The sequence below is a fragment of the Mirounga leonina genome, unplaced genomic scaffold, assembly GCF_011800145.1.
Source record: "Mirounga leonina isolate KUSES-001 unplaced genomic scaffold, KU_Mleo_1.0 Mir_129, whole genome shotgun sequence".
Lineage (NCBI taxonomy): Eukaryota > Metazoa > Chordata > Mammalia > Carnivora > Phocidae > Mirounga > Mirounga leonina.
In genome coordinates, this window is record NW_023270323.1 from 78058195 (window position 1) to 78076219 (window position 18025).

At 50.0% G+C, this 18025-nt stretch overlaps 1 protein-coding gene across 5 annotated transcripts in view; it reads right to left on the minus strand.

The window, feature by feature from the left end:
- The window catches only part of AFAP1 (actin filament associated protein 1), a 139298-nt gene that overhangs the window by 37134 nt on the left and 84139 nt on the right, over positions 1 to 18025 (minus strand). For all 5 annotated transcript variants that reach the window (XM_035005359.1, XM_035005360.1, XM_035005361.1 and 2 more), the window contains exons 8-10: positions 17101 to 17280; positions 5059 to 5154; positions 3348 to 3429 (exon numbers count right to left, since the gene is read on the minus strand). In XM_035005359.1, coding sequence (XP_034861250.1) covers positions 3348 to 3429; positions 5059 to 5154; positions 17101 to 17280 — 358 coding nt within the window. The remainder of the gene's footprint in view (positions 1 to 3347; positions 3430 to 5058; positions 5155 to 17100; positions 17281 to 18025) is intronic.

Sequence of the window (18025 nt, forward strand, 5' to 3'; positions counted from 1 at the left end):
CAAAGGGGAAAAGGCAACTTTCCAGACTGCACAGGACACTGGGGCGCTGGGAGGGTCAAGTGCAGCTTCACAACAGAGTGGGGTGGGATGAGAGAGGGGCTCCACAGCCTCCAATAACCCTCCTGGTGTCCCCATCTCCAGGGTGACTCCCACCTCCCAGTCTATAACCCACAGGGGGTCATAACCCCTTTTGAAAATGTCATGAGGCAGGAATTCCTTCCCCTCCTGCTCAGCCCAGCACAAGAACACACCATAAATAGCCACAGGATAATTTCAGAGAGAGGGGAATCGGGACGTGGGATTACAACCCCGGGGCCTCATTCCTAAAGCCCCCTGTAATACCGATGACTCATTCTCTCTCGGCGGGTGGGGCAGTTCTCTCTCTTCCTGTCCCACTCTGCTACCACCGGCGGGACCCCAGGTGCAGGCCCACATCCCCACCCCGCCCCAGTGTGTTCCCTGGCCCCACAGACTCAGTGCCACCCCAAGGTCAGTCACTTGGTTTTGACCCTTATTGCCTCTCTAGAAACGACAGTTGAAAGAAAAGAAGCCATGCCAAATTTCTGGGTAAACACAGTGTTTTTTCCAGACTGGATGAGGTGCCCCCCACAATCTCTGCATTGAAGCCCTAACCCCAGCATGGCTGTATTTGTGATGGGGTCCCAGGAGGTCGTAAGGGTGGGGGCCCGATCTGGCAGAATGAGTGTCCTTTTTAAGAGACTGAACACAGAAGAAAGGCCATCGATGTGAGGACACGCGGGGGGAGGCGGCCGTCCGCAGGCCAGGAAGAGGCCTCCCAGGCAACCAGCTCTGATGGCAGCGCCCTCCGGGGCTCCCGGCCGGCCGAACCATGACAAATAAACGTCTGTTGTTTAAGGGCCCAGACTGGGGTGTCTTGTGAAGGCCTCATGTGTGATACAGAAGCGGGAACACAGGAAGGCCACTCCCACCCCTCCTTACACTCTCCCAACAGCCACCACCCCCTCTTTTCAAAGAAAGCGCCAAGAACCCGTTGCAATCTCAGCGGGAAGGCCCCTTCCCCCCAGTTACCACCAGGCATGGGGGTGTGCACCGTGGCCACACCAAAGTGAAAGCAGCCGTGCATGACCCCTCTTAGCTGTTTCGAGAGAGCGGTGAGACCATCTGTGACCACAGTCCCATTCCAGCGACGCTTGGCAAGGGTGGCACTCCCAGTGTACCCTCAAGGCCCCCTTTCACAGAGCTTGCGGGGTGCGCAGAGTTCTTCCCCGTGGCTCAAAGCAAAGAGGTTACGTTTACTTCCAATTCTACTCGCATTTGCTCCTGTTGGGAAAGTACCTGCGGGACCCTGACTACAAAGAAAAGAGATCATACTTTTAATTCCTAGAAGAAGCCCGATTAATGCTTTGCAAAAGCCGAAGCAAGGGACTCCTTGGAAGAAAAAGCCAAAGTATGGAGGAACTTGAGAATACATCACTGCTATTTTACTACACAAAGGCAGAATTCGGGACATGTAATAAAATTATGAAGAAACCCCCAAAACTCAGAACTCTCAACTGAAGTCAGAGCGCAGGAAAGCCACAGGGGTCCACACGTCACACCCCACGAGTGAGGGGCAGGCAGGGAGGGCGGGGGCCACCGAGGCAAAGCCCACTCCCAGCATCCGTAGGGCCATAACCATCGTCAGCACAGACGCGCAGACGCTGCCATGTAGCCCGCAGAGAATCTGAGTCACAACGTGGCTGGGAAAAGGGGAGCCGTGCTGAACTCTCTCACGGCAAATAGCTCGAGAGTGAGCAGCGAGGATAGAAGCTAAGGTCGAGCCAGGATGCACTTAAACTATCCACTTCCTTCAGCAACGACTTAGTGTCTGCGAGACGCAAAGCAGAACACTTGTGAGCCCAGGGTCACCTTCCTTGTGAAAAGGAAGCAGGGGAATTCTAGATAGAGGTGCGTTTCCTGACACAGACCTCCAGACATCTGTATCGTTCTGTGAACCTGATTTCCAACAGGGAGCCAGGGAAGAAATGGCAAATGAGGAAGGAGACCGGCCGAGGCCGTGTCTGCCACGCCCCACGTCTGAGCAGGGACCCGAGATTGTAGGTTATTCTATTGCAGGGCAAAACTTAAAGATAGCTTTCCTGGCTTTGATTACATATTACGTGCCCACGGAAGACAGAGATGATGCCTTCCCCTGAGTAACTTCCGATGGAGAGAGCAGAAATTGCACTCCGACACGACCGCATTAGGGAATCACACGGGCAAAGGCAGAGACCATGACCTTTTGGGGTGAACCTTGTCATGTCACAAGAGTCCAGCTTACTTGGATTTCAAGATTCTTAGTGGCCTGGCTTGCTGTCTCGTTGAAGGGGACCTCATTTCAGAGCTGGGGGGTGTCTGTTCCATTCTAGCAAGAGAGCACAGATGAGCTGGGTGGGCAGACCACTCCCCCGGGAAGCCAAGGTCCCAGGGCCACGAGCATATAGGCTGTTAACTCTGCACAAAGAAAACTCCGCCACGACCCGCAAATCCTACTTTCCTCTTGGCCCACACCCTGGGAAGGAAAGTGAAAGTCAAGCCATGGACTGGGAGAAGCTACATGCAAGACACATTGATAAAGGACTTGTATTTAAAATATATCAAGAGCTCTCAGAAGTCAGTAAATATGAACAAAATCCAATAAAAATATGGGCAAAGATTTGGATAGACATTTCATCAGATACATGGTTGGCAAAAAAGCACATCAAAAAGGTTCGTCGTTAGTCTTTAGGGAAATGCAAGTTAAAGCCACAATTACAGAACACTATAGACTCATTAAAATGGCCGTAATTTATGCTCGGAAAGCTGACTTAGAAAAAAATAATTCAAAATCCAAAAGCCCACGTTCACAGCAGCATCATTCACAAGGGCCAGAACGTGGGAGAACCCAAGGGTCTGCTGATGGATGGACAGATAAACACAATGTGGTTCATCCAGAGGATAGAATGTTATTCAGCCTTAAAAGGAAGGACATTCTGACACCTGCTACCACGTGACTACCAGCTCTCCTCGCTGTAAATTCCTTTCAGTGACAGATCAGGTAAGGAAATGAGCTGCCGGGAGCCCAGCAGTCAGGATACATGCAGGGCGCCCACGCCTGGGGCCAGGGTTCAGTAGGACAGCGGGTGAAGACATGTGGGGCTCCTGTCAACCAAAAGGGCTTCTCTGCACTTCCGGTGTGCAACTTGGGCCGTGCCGTCTACGTCACTGAACTTCCAAGGAGACTTGTCCCACAATCAGAGCCCATGGAGCTGGCCACGGCTGATTTTTGTTGTTTACTCTTGTTTTTGTGTTTCGGTGTTTGTGGTTTGGGCACGAGTAGAACTCACCTTGTTCTTTTCCTTCACACACAGCGACTCCATTCTCCATAACGCCCTCCCCATCCGAGCTGGGTCTCTCAGAAGACAGCTTCTGTGAGGGTAAAAAGGATTAAGTTATTCTCACCATGGTTCGCACTGGCCGCGTGATATCTCAGGGATCAGTCACCAGTGGTCCCCACAGTGGAAGGAAGTGTGGCCAAGTCCGTGGCAGCGTTGGGAGGCCAGGGCTCAGGTACAGACCAGCGGCCGGCCGGCTTACGGATAAAGCTTCAGGAACAGCAGAGGAATGGAGAACATGACACACACTCTGGTGCCTCATCGCATCCAAATCACTTTTACTTGCAAGTAATTTTGAAAAAATATTAAGATTACAAAAAATATGCCCCTCACCAAGCCATGTTATCCTTCCAGAAGCAGAGAGGCCATCATCCGCTCAATTCCCTCCCGTTGCCAACCAGTAATCGGGTGAGGTCAGACATCTGCTGTAACAGGCACCCTCCGAATGTATACGCAGGGACAAGCTACGGTCGACACCGTCCAAGGGCACGCCCGAGTGCTTGGGATTACTTTAGCCCCGATACCTGGATATAGGGAGCAGGACCCTGAGTTGGCATCTGAAGAAGAGATGCTGCTTAGAGCGGGAATCCTCCGTTCCAGTGGGAGAACTGTGGCATCAGGGTGGAGGAGGTGGACTTGAACTCACCCCTCCCGGTCCCGCACATCATAGCCCACCGCCACGGGGCCTGGCCGGGCGCTAACAGGACAGCCTTAGAGGCGAGAGATCAAAATGGCCAGTGCCCGTGGGGAACGGGAAACCTGACGTGCTCAGCAAAGAGGTATGGGGGCAGCCTGCCTGGAAAGCGGTGTGCTCAGCAGCACGAATCAAAATCCTAAGAGATATTTCTACCATTTCGTCTAGTAAACCAACTTCTGGGAGTCTCTTCTCAGGTAACAGAGACACAGCGAAGACTCTTGTGCGAGACGCCAAGGGCTGTGCTGCCTTAAACTGTCTGCAGAAGGAAGATGGGCCTGAAATCAGTGGACTGCGAGTAAGCAGGCTGCCTGCTACAACGCGGGCGGGCCTCACCCAATCAGGCGAAGGCTAGAACAAAAAGACCCGCCTTCCCCCACAAGAGGGGATTCTCCAGAAGATGCCTGCAGACTTCATCTGCACCATCGGCTCCCCTGGGTCTCCAGCGCAGACCTCCAGGGTAGATTTCAGACTTGCCAGCCCCCATCATCACATAAGCCAATTCCTTATAATAAATCTCTTCAGGGGAGCCTGGGTGGCTCAGTCGGTTAAGCGTCTGCCTTCGGCTCAGGTCATGATCCCGGGGTCCTAGGATCAGTCCCACATCAGGCTCCCTGCTCAGTGGAGAGTATGGTTCTCCCTCTGCCCCTCACCCTGCTCCTGCTCTCTCTAATAAATAAATAAAATCTTTAAAAAAAATAAATCTCTTTGTATGTGTATATATACGTGTACTTGTGTGTATCTGTATGCATACTTACATAACTTTGCAATGTATTTAACATTTTACACCTAATTGTATGTACTTGATAACACAGACACACACACACGCCCTATCAGTTCTGCTTCCTGGAGAACACGGACTAAAACAAGAACAGACACAATAATTCTCTCAGAGAACGTTATCAGAACATTGAGGGAGGCCTAAATCAGCTGCAAGGGCACTATTCCTGGGAAGAAAGACGCCCTTACCTTTTCTAGCTCTGTCTTGTGCACTGGAGAGATCGAGGGGGGAGGACCTTCTAAATCCGCTGGCCCGCTGCAGCCGCTGTAGACGTCTCTGATCACCTACAAGAAGTGAAGACATGCTTGAGGGCTCTCGGAGGCCGAAGCCGGCATGAACCGGCAGGCATACGGTGTGGTGGGAAAATCTGTGGGCTCAAAAGCACCTGGTTTAAATCCCAAGATGCCAGGTGCTCCTTCATTCACTAGCTCACGCGTTCGCTCACCAAATGTCTCTCCAATCCCGGTACTGACACAAGTTTCAGGATACGGGGAGAACGCAACACCTTGCTTTCATGGGGCCTGCATTCCAGTGTAAGTTAGATATCACGGTGAGCAGTACCACCCGAGCACGAAGGTAAAGTAAGACAGCAGTAAGTGCTACAAAGACTGGAAGGTTGTGTTTAAGGAACAGGGAATGGCTAATTGACAGGATCAAGAGGCCTCACTGGGATGACAGGTAGGCTGGGAGCCAAATGCCCAGAAGGACGCAGCCACATGAGGACCCAGTGGAAAAGGCTCCCAGGCAGAGGGGCCAGCTGGTGCAAAGGCCCTGTGGTGGACATGAAGTGTTTAAGGATACCACCTGGCGCCGTGGGGCAGGAGGCAGGGGCAGGCCACCAGGAGGGTCACACAGGCCCGGTGAGCAGCTCGAGCCCTGGAGTGACAGGAGTGACTTTCTGGGAGGAGGTACAGTGCAGAAGCCAGGAGGACGGGCTGCAGAGCTCTACCGCCTGGACTTTCACCCCGGTCTTCACCTTGGGCAAATTTAATTAACTGCTCTGTGCTCCAGTCCTCCTGCCTGCAGAGCAGACGCAGTGGTCCCACCTGTGGGACGTACGTGGCCTGAGACAGTGCCTGAGACGTGGGGGGCACGCCACTGTCAGAAGCCGCAGACGGCACTGGCGCCGTTGAGGGAGGACAGCAGACAAGAACTAGAAGGGAAGGAGTCAGGCCGTCCTGTAGTGGCCCGGGGGACAGAGGGGGGCAGTGCGGGCTGGGGCAACGGAGGAGGGAGTGAACCAGCGGCATGCGGAGGATTCTGGAGAAGAATAGGCGGAGCAGGAGGGAAGCACCACCTCCTAGGCAGCTGGGTGCTGCCATTCAGAAGGAGGAGGCAGACAAGCAGCGGGAGGGGGAGAGGCGAGGCAGGTGAGTGCGGAGCAAAGCAAGCTTCCAGGCAGGGCTGGAACTAAACTAGGCAGTCAGGGGAGAAGAGGCTCGCTCACAGCCCAGGAGGGGCTGAGTCCTCATGTGCCCTATACAGAGGGAGGGCAGACAGAGCAGAACGCAGGTCCAGGACAAGGACCAGAGCCGGTCGGTACGTGGAGCAGAGCCAAAGGGGAGAGGCCGGTGCAGGAATGAGCCGGAATGGCCCGGGAAGTGGGGGCAAACCAGGAGGGTGCAGCTCCCAGGAGCAGGGAGGAGGAGGGAGAAGCGGCGCATCAGCGCAGGGGCACTTCTGAGAAGCCCCTCTGCTGCAGGGGAGGGGTGGGGGGGTGGGGGTGACTGGAGGGGCTCCTGGAGAGGAGATGAGCAGAGGAGGAATTTCCAGAGGCGGCAGGGGGTGGGATCTGGAGAAGGCCAGGGTGTTTGGTGGCGGGAGTCTGAGGACGCTCCTGTCCGGCTTGTTCTGCCTCCTCAGTGAAAGGCGAGGCCAGAACATCAGCGGTTGGTTCAAAGGCCCAACCTTGCTGAGCCTCCGTTTCCTCACCAGCAAAGGAAGGGGTGTCCGGATGACCTGTCCTGCTATGTCAGGATGGTGACATCCAGGGAAAATGAGACCCTCTATGCAAAGTGCCTAAGCCAACACCTGGCATGTATAGCTGCTCTGGTCCCCAACACCGTCACCACTGAGGGTCCTCACCACTGATGCCGAGGGCTCAGAAACGATCCCGCCCTAGACTGACAGGCGTGGGGGGTCCACGGCACGTAGGTAGTGATCCTTGGCCCTGCTGATGCTCATAGCGCCTCCAAGGTCACCCACTGTCCCCACTGTCCCCACTGAGCTCCTGCCCTGAGCAGAAGTGGTTCTGATCACTGGGGATGTGCAGTGAACAGGACAGAGCGGGATCCGGGTCGGCGGAATGTGCATGTTAGCAAGGGAGAAGTTAGGCAGTTCCTTCAAAATGTCTTCTCTTCCTTTTGGAACAAAGCTGCGTCCAACCCTTGCGTCTTCGGGGCAGAACTGAAATGCTGAAGTCCCAGATACCTGGGTAGCAGCTTTGCAATACGATCTCGGCAGACGTGCCCAAAGTCACTCAGCTGGCGCCGCTGTTGGGATTAACGCCAGGAACTGACGGGAGCCCAGGACGGTGTTTGCAGCCATTTTGCTGCTCAGCTGTTTTATGAAAAAGCTACAGAGCAAAGTCCACATTTGAGACTAAAACAGGACAAAGGGAAAAGAAAGAAAAGCCCAGAGAGCTTGCTGCCACGTTGTTCTCCCTGTCGATTCTGAGGAGGGAAAGCGTCATCAGAGTGACATCCACCCAGTGACCTGGGCCTTCCGGACGCCTGAGTCTCTGTCCACGCCGACTCCACTCCTATTGCTCTGTGTCCGGCCTCTATTCCCACGCCTCCCCCGTGGCATTATCAGATCTTTAGGTGAGGAGGCAAACTCTTACTTGTCTTTTCTCTAGGGAAAGAGGACGACACAGGGAATCTCCTGGCCTCTTGTGTCGAACAGAAATGGGGTTTCAACCCTAATTCTACAGCCTCCTCCACAGGTGAGGCTGAGCGATGCAGACTTGGGCCTGACGTCCTCGTCCAGAACATGCACAAAACAAGGCCTCTGGGCCACCGTGGAAAGCAGGATCACGAAACGTGAGGGGTCCAGCCCAGCTTCTCCCAGAGCAGGCACGAAGCACGCGTGCGCCCCTTTCCCGTGACGACAGCCTTAAACAGAGAACGCGTCACACAACAATCACGCAAACGAACCAGAAACTTATAAGCCCCTCATCTCGCACCAGAAGACATAACCTGCAGAAACCTCTCTCTGGCAAAGGCTTTTCTTCAAAAAGCAGCTGTCCTCTTTCCTTCTTTCTTTTTTTAAGGGTGGGCGAGTCATGTGAACCGGGGCTTCAGGGATGGATTGGGCTCGCTGGATGGGGCTTGTCCTGCAAGCCTCAGCCTCTGTCTCGTGTGCCCTGGAAGAGGGCTCTGTCCCCCTGGTGGTGCACGGCTCAGCTCCCTCTGCCCTTGGCCGCAGCCGGCCACATGATCCTCACGTGCCCTATACGCCCACCGGTCTCTTTCTTCTCTTCGGCTGGGCTTGCTTTCAGAGACAGGGATACGCCTTGCTTATGTGGGCATTCCCAAAGTCTAGCACATAACAGCAACCTAAACAGTGTGATTAAAGAGAAAAAGGAGGGAACAAGGAACCAAACTGGACTTGACATTTTCTCCAGGAAAGAAAGATGAATGAAGGAATGAAATCCAGAGCGAAAGAAACCAGGCCAACACGTCAAATAAGTAAAGCCTCAGCACAACTTTCCCCCAGTCCTCTGCATCAATTTCTGAAATCCTTGAAGGAAAAAAAGTGAAAAAAGGAAAAAAGAGCATGCAGCTAAGAGCCATGCCTGCGGCACCTGGGCAAACTTCCTCGCCCTCTCCTGGTCACTGGAATATCTCCTTCTCTCTCCCCTGTTCCACATCAGTGCCCGATCTGCCCGCAAACAGAGGTTCAAGGAATGGCGGACTCCCTGAAGTGGCCAGATGAGGTGACCTGGCCATCGAAGCGAAGCCGCGTCCTCGACTTCCCTGAGAAGTCTTCCCTAATAAACCCAACCCATGTATCTGTACGCTTAGAATTCTGTACACAGATAAAGGATACATTTTGTTCTCTACGGATGTCCCCCCGCCTGACTTTCAACTCCTTACGCAGAGGGCAGTGTCTCCCACGGTACTTAGGGAAGAGACGGGCATTTGGCAGCCCACAGAGACCCAGACACACCTGGGGCCAGGCTGGGGCTTATCCCTGCCATCCCCACAATGGGGGACAATTTCTCTTCCCCCAGACTGAGCCATAATGACATCCTGGGCACAGAGAAAGGCATTGTTGAAAACATCGAGGCGTGTAAGCCTGTCTTTACTTCCATGCGTTTCATCCACCAGCTGGTTGGATTATTTCAGGTGACTTTCATGAAACTGTCCTTCTCCTCTGATCTCTATTCATTGCCAAATTGCCCCCACTGAGTTAATTTGGAAGTAATCAATAAAGGGTTTATCACCCAAATTCTTTGAATAGCTGCAAATGAAGATTCTGTATTTATATATAATGTGTGTGTATGTGTATGTGTGTATATATATACATATATATATATGTATATATATATATATTAAAGAGCCGTGTTCCATGAGAAGCTCAACGTGTATTTAAGAGAACTGGATCCAAATTCGGAATCACAAATCCTTCAAAAAACAAATTGTTATATATTCTGTGGTATTTTTGTTTGCTTTTTAACTTGAGCCCTCATTGCCAGAAACACAATCTCTGCACATTTTTTAAGGAAACCTGACCACTCCGTTTCTGGGAATATTGGCTGTTGTCTTCTGACTAACCCCTACAAAATGGCTCGTGTTTTCAGCACACACACACACACACACAAGCACGTGCACACATGGAGTCAGTTAATTTTGGCAAGAGCTGCTGGTAATGGAAGTTGCAGACCGAAGGAAGAGCAACAAATCTGGCCGTGATTCTCGAAGAAGCGTGGGTCCAGTCAGGTGCCGGTCACACACAGCCCTCCTGCTCTCCACGCCAGACAAAGGCTGTGTGTGACTCACTTTGAAGATTGTTAGCTCTTACATTAAAGCCACACTTACAACGGGATAACAGCAGTTTATATTAACAAAGACTTGGCCCCTGTTTCACAAAACAGTTCATGTTAGATAGTTGTTCTAGGGTTTTTACAGAAGGAATCCTATGGGGTGATATTAATAAACCACTAATATTCCAACAGTTTATTATAGTTCTAACAGCACATTTGTGTAACTTTTTCATTCTTCCTTTCTGATAATTCTGTTCAGTGGTATTTCCATCCGATAAATGGGAAAGAATTTGCTGACCCCAAACATCCTGATGAGTTAGAAGCCTTCCAGGACTTTCTTCCAGATATCCAGACCCTTCATTCACTGTCACTGTAGCACGCTATCATCAAGACAAATAAGGGCTGTCCCTCTGATGACAGTTCTTTAATTTGGAAAAAAAAATCTACTTCAGTCATAAAGATGTGGGCTTGACAAGATGACATAACAGGCCATGATGACAGCATGGACTTATTTGACAGAAACTGTCATTTCAAAGCTTTAAATCATTTGGAAAAAAATAGGACAAAGTTAGAACGCACAGGCTGGCTGATTTCAAGACTCTCTGTAAAGCTGCGGCCATCAGACAATGTGGCATTGGCAAGGCCACGTAGACGCACTCGTGAAGCAGACAGGGGCCCAGAGATGGACTCACATGTGTTTGACTGATGGATTTCCAATCAAGGCAATTCGGGTCATCAATGGGACTGAAACAATTGACTACCCATATGGAAGAAAATCAATTTTGACCCCTCCATTCCATCCTATACACAAAACCAATTGTATGAATCAGAGACCTGTCCATAAAGACAGAGCCATAAAGATCTGGAAGAAGACACAGGTGCTATCTTGGTGAATGGAATCTGATAAGGTTTTATGGACAGAACGCAAAAAGCATTGACTATAAAAGCAAAGACTGATGTAATGGATCTCAGAATTAACAATTTTGTCTCATCAAAAGGCACTCTGAAGGAAGATAATTCATCTGTGGATTAATCAGAGTTATTCTCGGAGGCAAAAAACTCTGACATAAACAGGGACATTTCATATTCTTGAAAAGGCTTCACCTACCAGTAAGGTATCGCCATTTAAACTCTGTATGCAACCAATAACAAAGCCTCAAAACAAATTGAACAAGAACTGACAAAAATAGAAAGACAGATAAATCCATAATCAAAGAGGTAGATATGACCACATCTCTCCCTTCGATTAGCTGACAAAATGAATTAGTAGAAGATCTCAAGATGACAGTTAATAACTGATCTGATAAACCCGTGTAGACGTGTGCGTGTGCACCCAGCAACTGCAACATGCATGACCCTCGGTGTGCACAGGAGCATTTACCCACCCTGACTACATGTTGAGCAACAAGTCAAGTCTGCAACTCCCTATGATGTGAAATCATATCAAGTTCTGACTATGGTGAATTTGAACTAGAAACTAAAGGCAAATAGATTATTTTCAAAAACCTGAATATTTGGAAAGTGAGCAATATATCCCAAATGAACCATTAGTCAAAAAAAGAATCACAACAGATTCTAGGAAATATTTTGAACTGAATGACAATAAAAACACAAACATCAGAACTTAACAGGACACAGCTAAGACTGTGCTCAGGGGCAATGGATAGCTTTTTTTTTTTTAAAGATTTATTTATTTATTTGAGAGAGCGAGAATGAGAGAGAGAGAGCACATGGCAGGGAAGGGTCAGAGGGAGAAGCAGACCCCCTGCTGAGCAGGGAGCCCGATGCGGGACTCGATCCCGGGACTCCAGGATCATGACCTGAGCCGAAGGCAGTCGCTCAACCAACTGAGCCACCCAGGCGCCCCGGCAATGGATAGCTTTAAATGAATGTGTGTTTATAAGAAAAGGACTAAGACACAATTATCTAAGCATAAACTCCAAGAAGTTGGCATAATTACAACAAATTAAGCCAAAAGGAAGTAGGAGTGAAGAGGAGAACTGAAAATAGAATGCGATGTACTATAGACAAAAACCAAGAGCCTAAATTCGGCTTTTTGAGAGAACTAGTACAGTGGGTGTACGTCTGGCAGGAACGCTGATGCGGTAAAGGACAGGTGTCTCCGTTCTGGTGACTGTGTACTCTTGACAGGTAAAACGAGGTAGGTATAATTAAAAAATCAGAGCAGTTTTTCAATCAGAGGATGAGGATGCAAAGAAACCTGGACACGCTATGTCCGCACAGGGTAAGAGCCCTTTGCAGGAAAGAAGTGACCAGGCTGCCTCCTGGCTGGCAGGGTGGCGGGAGGCAGGGGTGCCCACCGCAGAGGGTGGGGAACAAAAACAAACCAGCCACATCGTAGGGGTGTACGCGGCCTGGCGTAATGGTTGAAACTTCAAGGAGCCTCAGTGACACCACGAGCCTACGCCCACCCGCCAACCCCTTCCCCGGCGCCCTGGGGGTGTGGGAACAATACGAAGGCTTCGGGCAAGGAAGCCAAGTTCGGGGATGTCCTCCAGGGGGCACACAACAGGCGTCCTTGTGGTCCTGGTTCAGGAGGGTGGGAGGCCGTGCTGTGGACACCCCAGCTCTGGTCCCTAACACATCCCACTGTCATCTTGGTTTTCAAAGTGTTTTCAGCCGGAGCTTGTGAGTTTATTGAGACCTAGAAGCGGTAGCGTAGTGATAACAAGAACCAAATAACATAGTGAAGCAGCTTATGCTTACATATGTGTCCACTGCGTGCTAGGTGCTCTTCTAAATGTTTCTATCTTATTACTTTATCCTCACGACAAGTCAGAGAGGCAGGCACCATTATGACCCTCCCTCCCATTGAACAGAGGAGAAAACAGAGGCACAGAGGAGCTAAGTAGCTCATTCAAGACCATAGGAAATGCAAATTCAACTAGAGGGAGATCCGCCCTTCCCCATCACACTGGCGAGCTCCCCACAGCTTGCTGACCTACCTACGGCAGGCGAGGCTGTGGGGGAAAGGCACTCTGACACGTCGCTGCTGGGAGGCTGAGCTGGCGGACCTCCCATGCAGAGTGACGTGGCTATGCATCAAAATCACAAGCGCCTACAACCTTCATGCAAGCAAACAGCCTCTCTGGGAAGTCAGGCCACACACTAGCAAGTGTGAGATGATATACGCGCAGGGCTGATTGTTACAGAGCTGTCTGCAAACCCAATATCCATGAATCAGAGAATATTTTTAAAATTATGGTCTATTTAAACAATGAAATGGTATGTCCTGTAAAAAAAAAAAAGCAGAAGGAAAGGCTCCGTTCTCTAAATTGGAAAAATCTGCAAGACACTTTGTTTAGGTGTAAAAAGCAAGAGGCGGAACACCACATCTTGTCTATGCGGGTGGGAATTAAAATCCGCATTTCTCCTTGCCTGCATATATATATATATAATCTCGGAAAGGACACTTACAAAATGCTTGCTCTCGTACATTGCTGGAGGACGTATAATAGCACAAGCAAACCTGGGAAGCCATTTGTCAAGATCTAGTCGTGTTGAAAATGCGCACGTACTGAAGTCAGCCACGCCAGAGAAGCCATGACACCCGAGACCAAGGGACATGCACGAGGACGCTCACTGAAGCGTTCCAGGACAGCGAAGGGGGATGGGCATCAACCCCAGAGCAGACATAAAACAGTGAGTGGAAAATGCAAGGGGCAGGATACATGCAGTCTGAAGCCATGTACATGGGCATTTTTAAACAACAACAACAAAAAAATCACTTCTGACTTATAAGTACATACATAAGTGAAAAAAAGTATCTTTAAAGCATACCTCGATGATAATATTCAGGATAAAAGTTACCTTTGAGGAGGGAGAGAGAGTTAGTAGGGGAGGCCTGTTCCAGTTCTAGCTGCAGCATTTGAGGTCTTGAACAAGGAGATACGGGGCAAAAAGGAAAAGGAAAAGATTCTTAGAATCTTCATGAGTCTGAGTCACTGGGAGTCTGTTTCTTAAGTTTCTAAGTGATACCGATAAGACAGCCCATCTAATAACAGCACTGAGAAAACACGACACCAGACCCTCTCTGGTCTCTGCTGGTTTTAAAGAAAGAAAATTCTCCGACTGACTGAAACTAGTTCTGTCTCTGTCATTTCCAATCAAGACTTCCTAGCTTCTCACGTGTTATGTGGGAATTACACGTAACAGGAGCAAAGCACAAACATCAAACCGAGAAATTAATCAATTCAAACTCTTTAGAAGAAGGTAACTTACCGTGTATTATTTACTTCCCTTTTAAGAAATATCAGCAAATGCTAAAAAAAAAAAAAATCCTTGCAGTTAAGCTTCTGGTGACAAATACAGTCATCGCTGTATAATTAGTACAATTAGCTGAGCGCCTCTGATGTGCATCTCACATCTGGAGAAACAGGATGTAAGACCATTCCGTTCCATCACTGCCTGACATCTTGGAAAGGTTTTCTTAAGTGTCTACTTGCGAGCTGCACGGTCAGCTCAGTGCCACGTCCCAGGGAGACCGGAGAAGCCAGCGATGCTTCCAGCAGCTTCATGCGGAGCGAGTCATGAAGAAGGGACAGGGGAAAGAGGAAGCCCAGGGCTCAGGGCGGCCCTTCTTGCTTCTCCGCTAGGGAACAGGGGAACCCGAGAGTGCAGGACAGACACAGCTCACCCCGCACGGGACCAGGCCAAGAAAACAGAATCACAATGGAGGCTCCTTACTTCTTTCATCCTTTTTCCCTCCTTCCTGAAGGGATGGTGCTGGGACCAAGCAAGTAGGAATGAAGGGAAAACGGCCAAGTGCCAGGCGACCCGGCACAGGAAGGCGGAACGTGAAGGGGAAAAATACGAGGTCGACTCCTGGCTCTGGCGCCCGCTGGCCACTGTGTCACCTACCTCCCTGGGACTCGGCCTCTCGCCTGTAAGGTGACGCTGTTCACGTGAACACCTTCCTCAGGTGGCCGTTCTGTGCTCTAGGACATACTGATGGTGGAAAAGCATTTTGTAAACGTGAAGGGACTTCAAAGAAATCACTAACAGAGGTGGTGGGTGTGCAGCATACTCGAGTTGTGTGTGGGAGCCAAGCACACGGAGCGGCAGGAGGTCCTGCGCACAGGACTCCCAGGAAGAAGACAAACGCTCTGTTCAGGCTCTCCTGGGGCAGCCACGGGAAAAGCCACGTGCGCCTTCTGACCGGCGGACGGACGCGAGGGCGGTATATTCTCCGGGGGGGGCAGAGGGCAGTGTGGCTCAAGGTGGAACGTACGCCGGCACGTTGTAGAGCCACTGTTAGGGAAGGCCTCCTGGGGTCCTCCCACCCCTCCCACCCCGTTTTCCAAAGCAGGTACCGGCAGGCAATGAGGGACTAGATGGTCCAGACTCACCTTCCTGAGGAAGACCGTCAGGAAGGCCAGAGAAAACAGACACAGCTTCTTCCTACAGCAGGAAGGAGCTATGATCGCCGTGAGGACTGGGCCACAATGCGGAGGAAGATGGAAACGTGGAGAGGTAGGCCAGCAGTGGGGATGGCTTCGGCCTCCCCGAGACCAGACAGCACCTCTGCGGCTCTGGAGGGCTGGGAGTCAGACGGCATGCCAAAGACGAGGTCTCTGGCAAAACCCCCACAGTTCAGCTGGGGAATCCCAAGGAATAGATCTCGGAGTAACAGTGCAATGAATATAAACCTGCCCTTGAATGAATTGCAGGCTGAATTCAAGTTATCTGGGTGGCTCTGAAAAAAATCTCAAGCCCTGAAATTATAAACAGATTTTGGAGAGCTAATGCCTTCCCTACGATGGCAGAGGCAAATGAAAATGCTCTCCCATAGAGGAAAGCACTGGGCCAGGAATCAAATTATTTCTACAGGGACAACTGGATCCCTGCAAGAAAAACGAATGAAATGGGACCCCTATCTCATGCTACATGCAATGATGAAATCAAAGTGGACCACAGATGAAATTTAAGGCCTGACTTCATAAAATGATAAGAAAACACAGGTGTACCTCTTCAGGACCTTGGAATAAGCAATGATTTCTTAGATATGGCCTGAAAGTGATAAAAAGTAAGGAAGTACTGATATATTTTACAACACGGGTGAACCTGGGAAACATGCCAAGTCAAAGCAGCCTGTCACAGAAGGACACAGCGTGTTTATACGAAATGTTGAACCCAGGCAACTCTAAGAAGAGAAAACAAAGTAGTGCTTGCTTGGGTTGGGGTGAGGCTGGGGCGGGGGCGGGGGCGGGGCTGCTCACATGGTGAGCACGGAGTTTCTCCTCGGGGAGATGAACATGCTCTGAAAGTAGGTTATGGTGAATAGACTCACAGCCGCTGAATCATTATTTAAAAGGGTGAACTGTACAGTATATGACTGATACTTCAATAAAAGCTGTTATATAAAAATTACTGAATTTTTTTTCCCCACGTAGAAGGAGCAGCATAATCATCAGAGAGCCTGCACGTGGGAAGGACAAAATGACAGGAACAAGAACATCAACGGATGAGGTGGCCAGGTCCTCACGCCACCCAAACTGCAGTCCAACAACCAAGCCTGTTACCTGCTTGTTGTGGAGATAAGTGACAAACACTTCTACAGGAAATTTAACACTTGCAAAAACTGGCATTCCCAGGTTGAAAAAGAAATGACTAGAAATACTAGAAGTCCATAACCAACATTCAGAACCCAGGGAATGGGGACAAATTTAACAGCAGATCTGGCATAGCCGGAAAGAGAAAGAGTGGGCCAGAAATTAACAAGAAAACATTAACCAGATTAGGAGAAAAAAAAAGGATACTAAGATATAAAGAGAAGATAAATAGAATATAGTGAAAACGTCTAACATATTTAAACATAGTTGGGGGTAATGAGACAAAGTTATATTTTTAAGAGAAATGGCTGAAAATTAGTTTTCTAAAACTTAGAAAGATGACAATCCACAGATTTAGAATCCCAGCAAATTCCAAGCAGAATAAATAGAAAAGAATCCACCTCCAGGCACATGAAAAAAAAAAAAAAAAGGAATCAAAGGAAAAGAGAAAGTAGTGAAACAGCCTGCAATCTTGAGGCCCACTGCCTTCTGAAGACCAGGGCTGGGGTGATTAGCTGCAGAGCAATCAGAACACTCTGCTCTCAAAGACAAAACTGCTCGGGTTCATCCCGTTTCGCCTACGCCTGAGAAACAGACAAACGGAACTAAACACAGGTCTGGGAGAGAGGCCTGGCCACGTAAAGGGCTCAGAGGCCAGGCGAGCGCCTCACCTTCAGCCACTGCTCGGCCTGCTCCTTGCTCTGGACTGCAAGAACCAGCGGGTCTGTGCCTTGCTGGGTGATTTTCAGCTCGTGCTTCTTCTTCTTGCTGTCCTTCGGGGTGTATGTGATGTTGCAGCCTTGGAGGGGCAGCTCCATCTGGGGCTGCTGGTCCTTGGAGCTTTTGTAACACTGCATTTAACACGAGAAAGCAGAGTTAGGTTGAAGAGGGTTCGAGGAGAGACACGGATACAGCTCTGGCAGGACGGAAAGGCCAGCACCTACGAGGCTCTGAGGTCTCTCGAAGACCCCGGAGGGTGGGTCTGGAGACACACACGCGTCACCTACGTGGGGCGCACTCCACACGACATGTCACCCCCACGTATGTGAAAATACGTCCACTCTTTAGTTCGGCAAAGTTTACTGAGCATCGATGACATGACTCAGCAGGAAACAGAAACTCCCTCCTCTGATGGGGATCATGGACCAGCGGAGCTTCCTCACTAAGTCACATGAACGTGATATATTGGATTTGCTGAAAAGCACAGCCCTCACGTGGGAAATCATTTGGATGCCTTCTTCTACAACCTATGTCATTTGGTATCTGCCGGTCTCATCTCTATCCCCTTTCCGAGAGACAGATGAAGGACTTCATCAAGAGTATATACAGCAACACGTCCTAGGCAACATGTCTGCAAAGGTTTGCTTTCCAGTTGAGTATGGGATCCAAAACTCAACGCTACTCCATTTACACAGCAGACGTCCCCTCTAAAGAGTCTGGTGCCATGGCAAACGCTCAGATTTAGTTCACATCACCAGTGCTTCATCTGCATCTGTGAAATCTAGATCAAATCTTGTCCAAAGGTCTCCCCTCTCTCCTTGGGTCTAATCCTATGACTTGGGACCAAAAGCACACATCTTCATGGGAATGGACAGT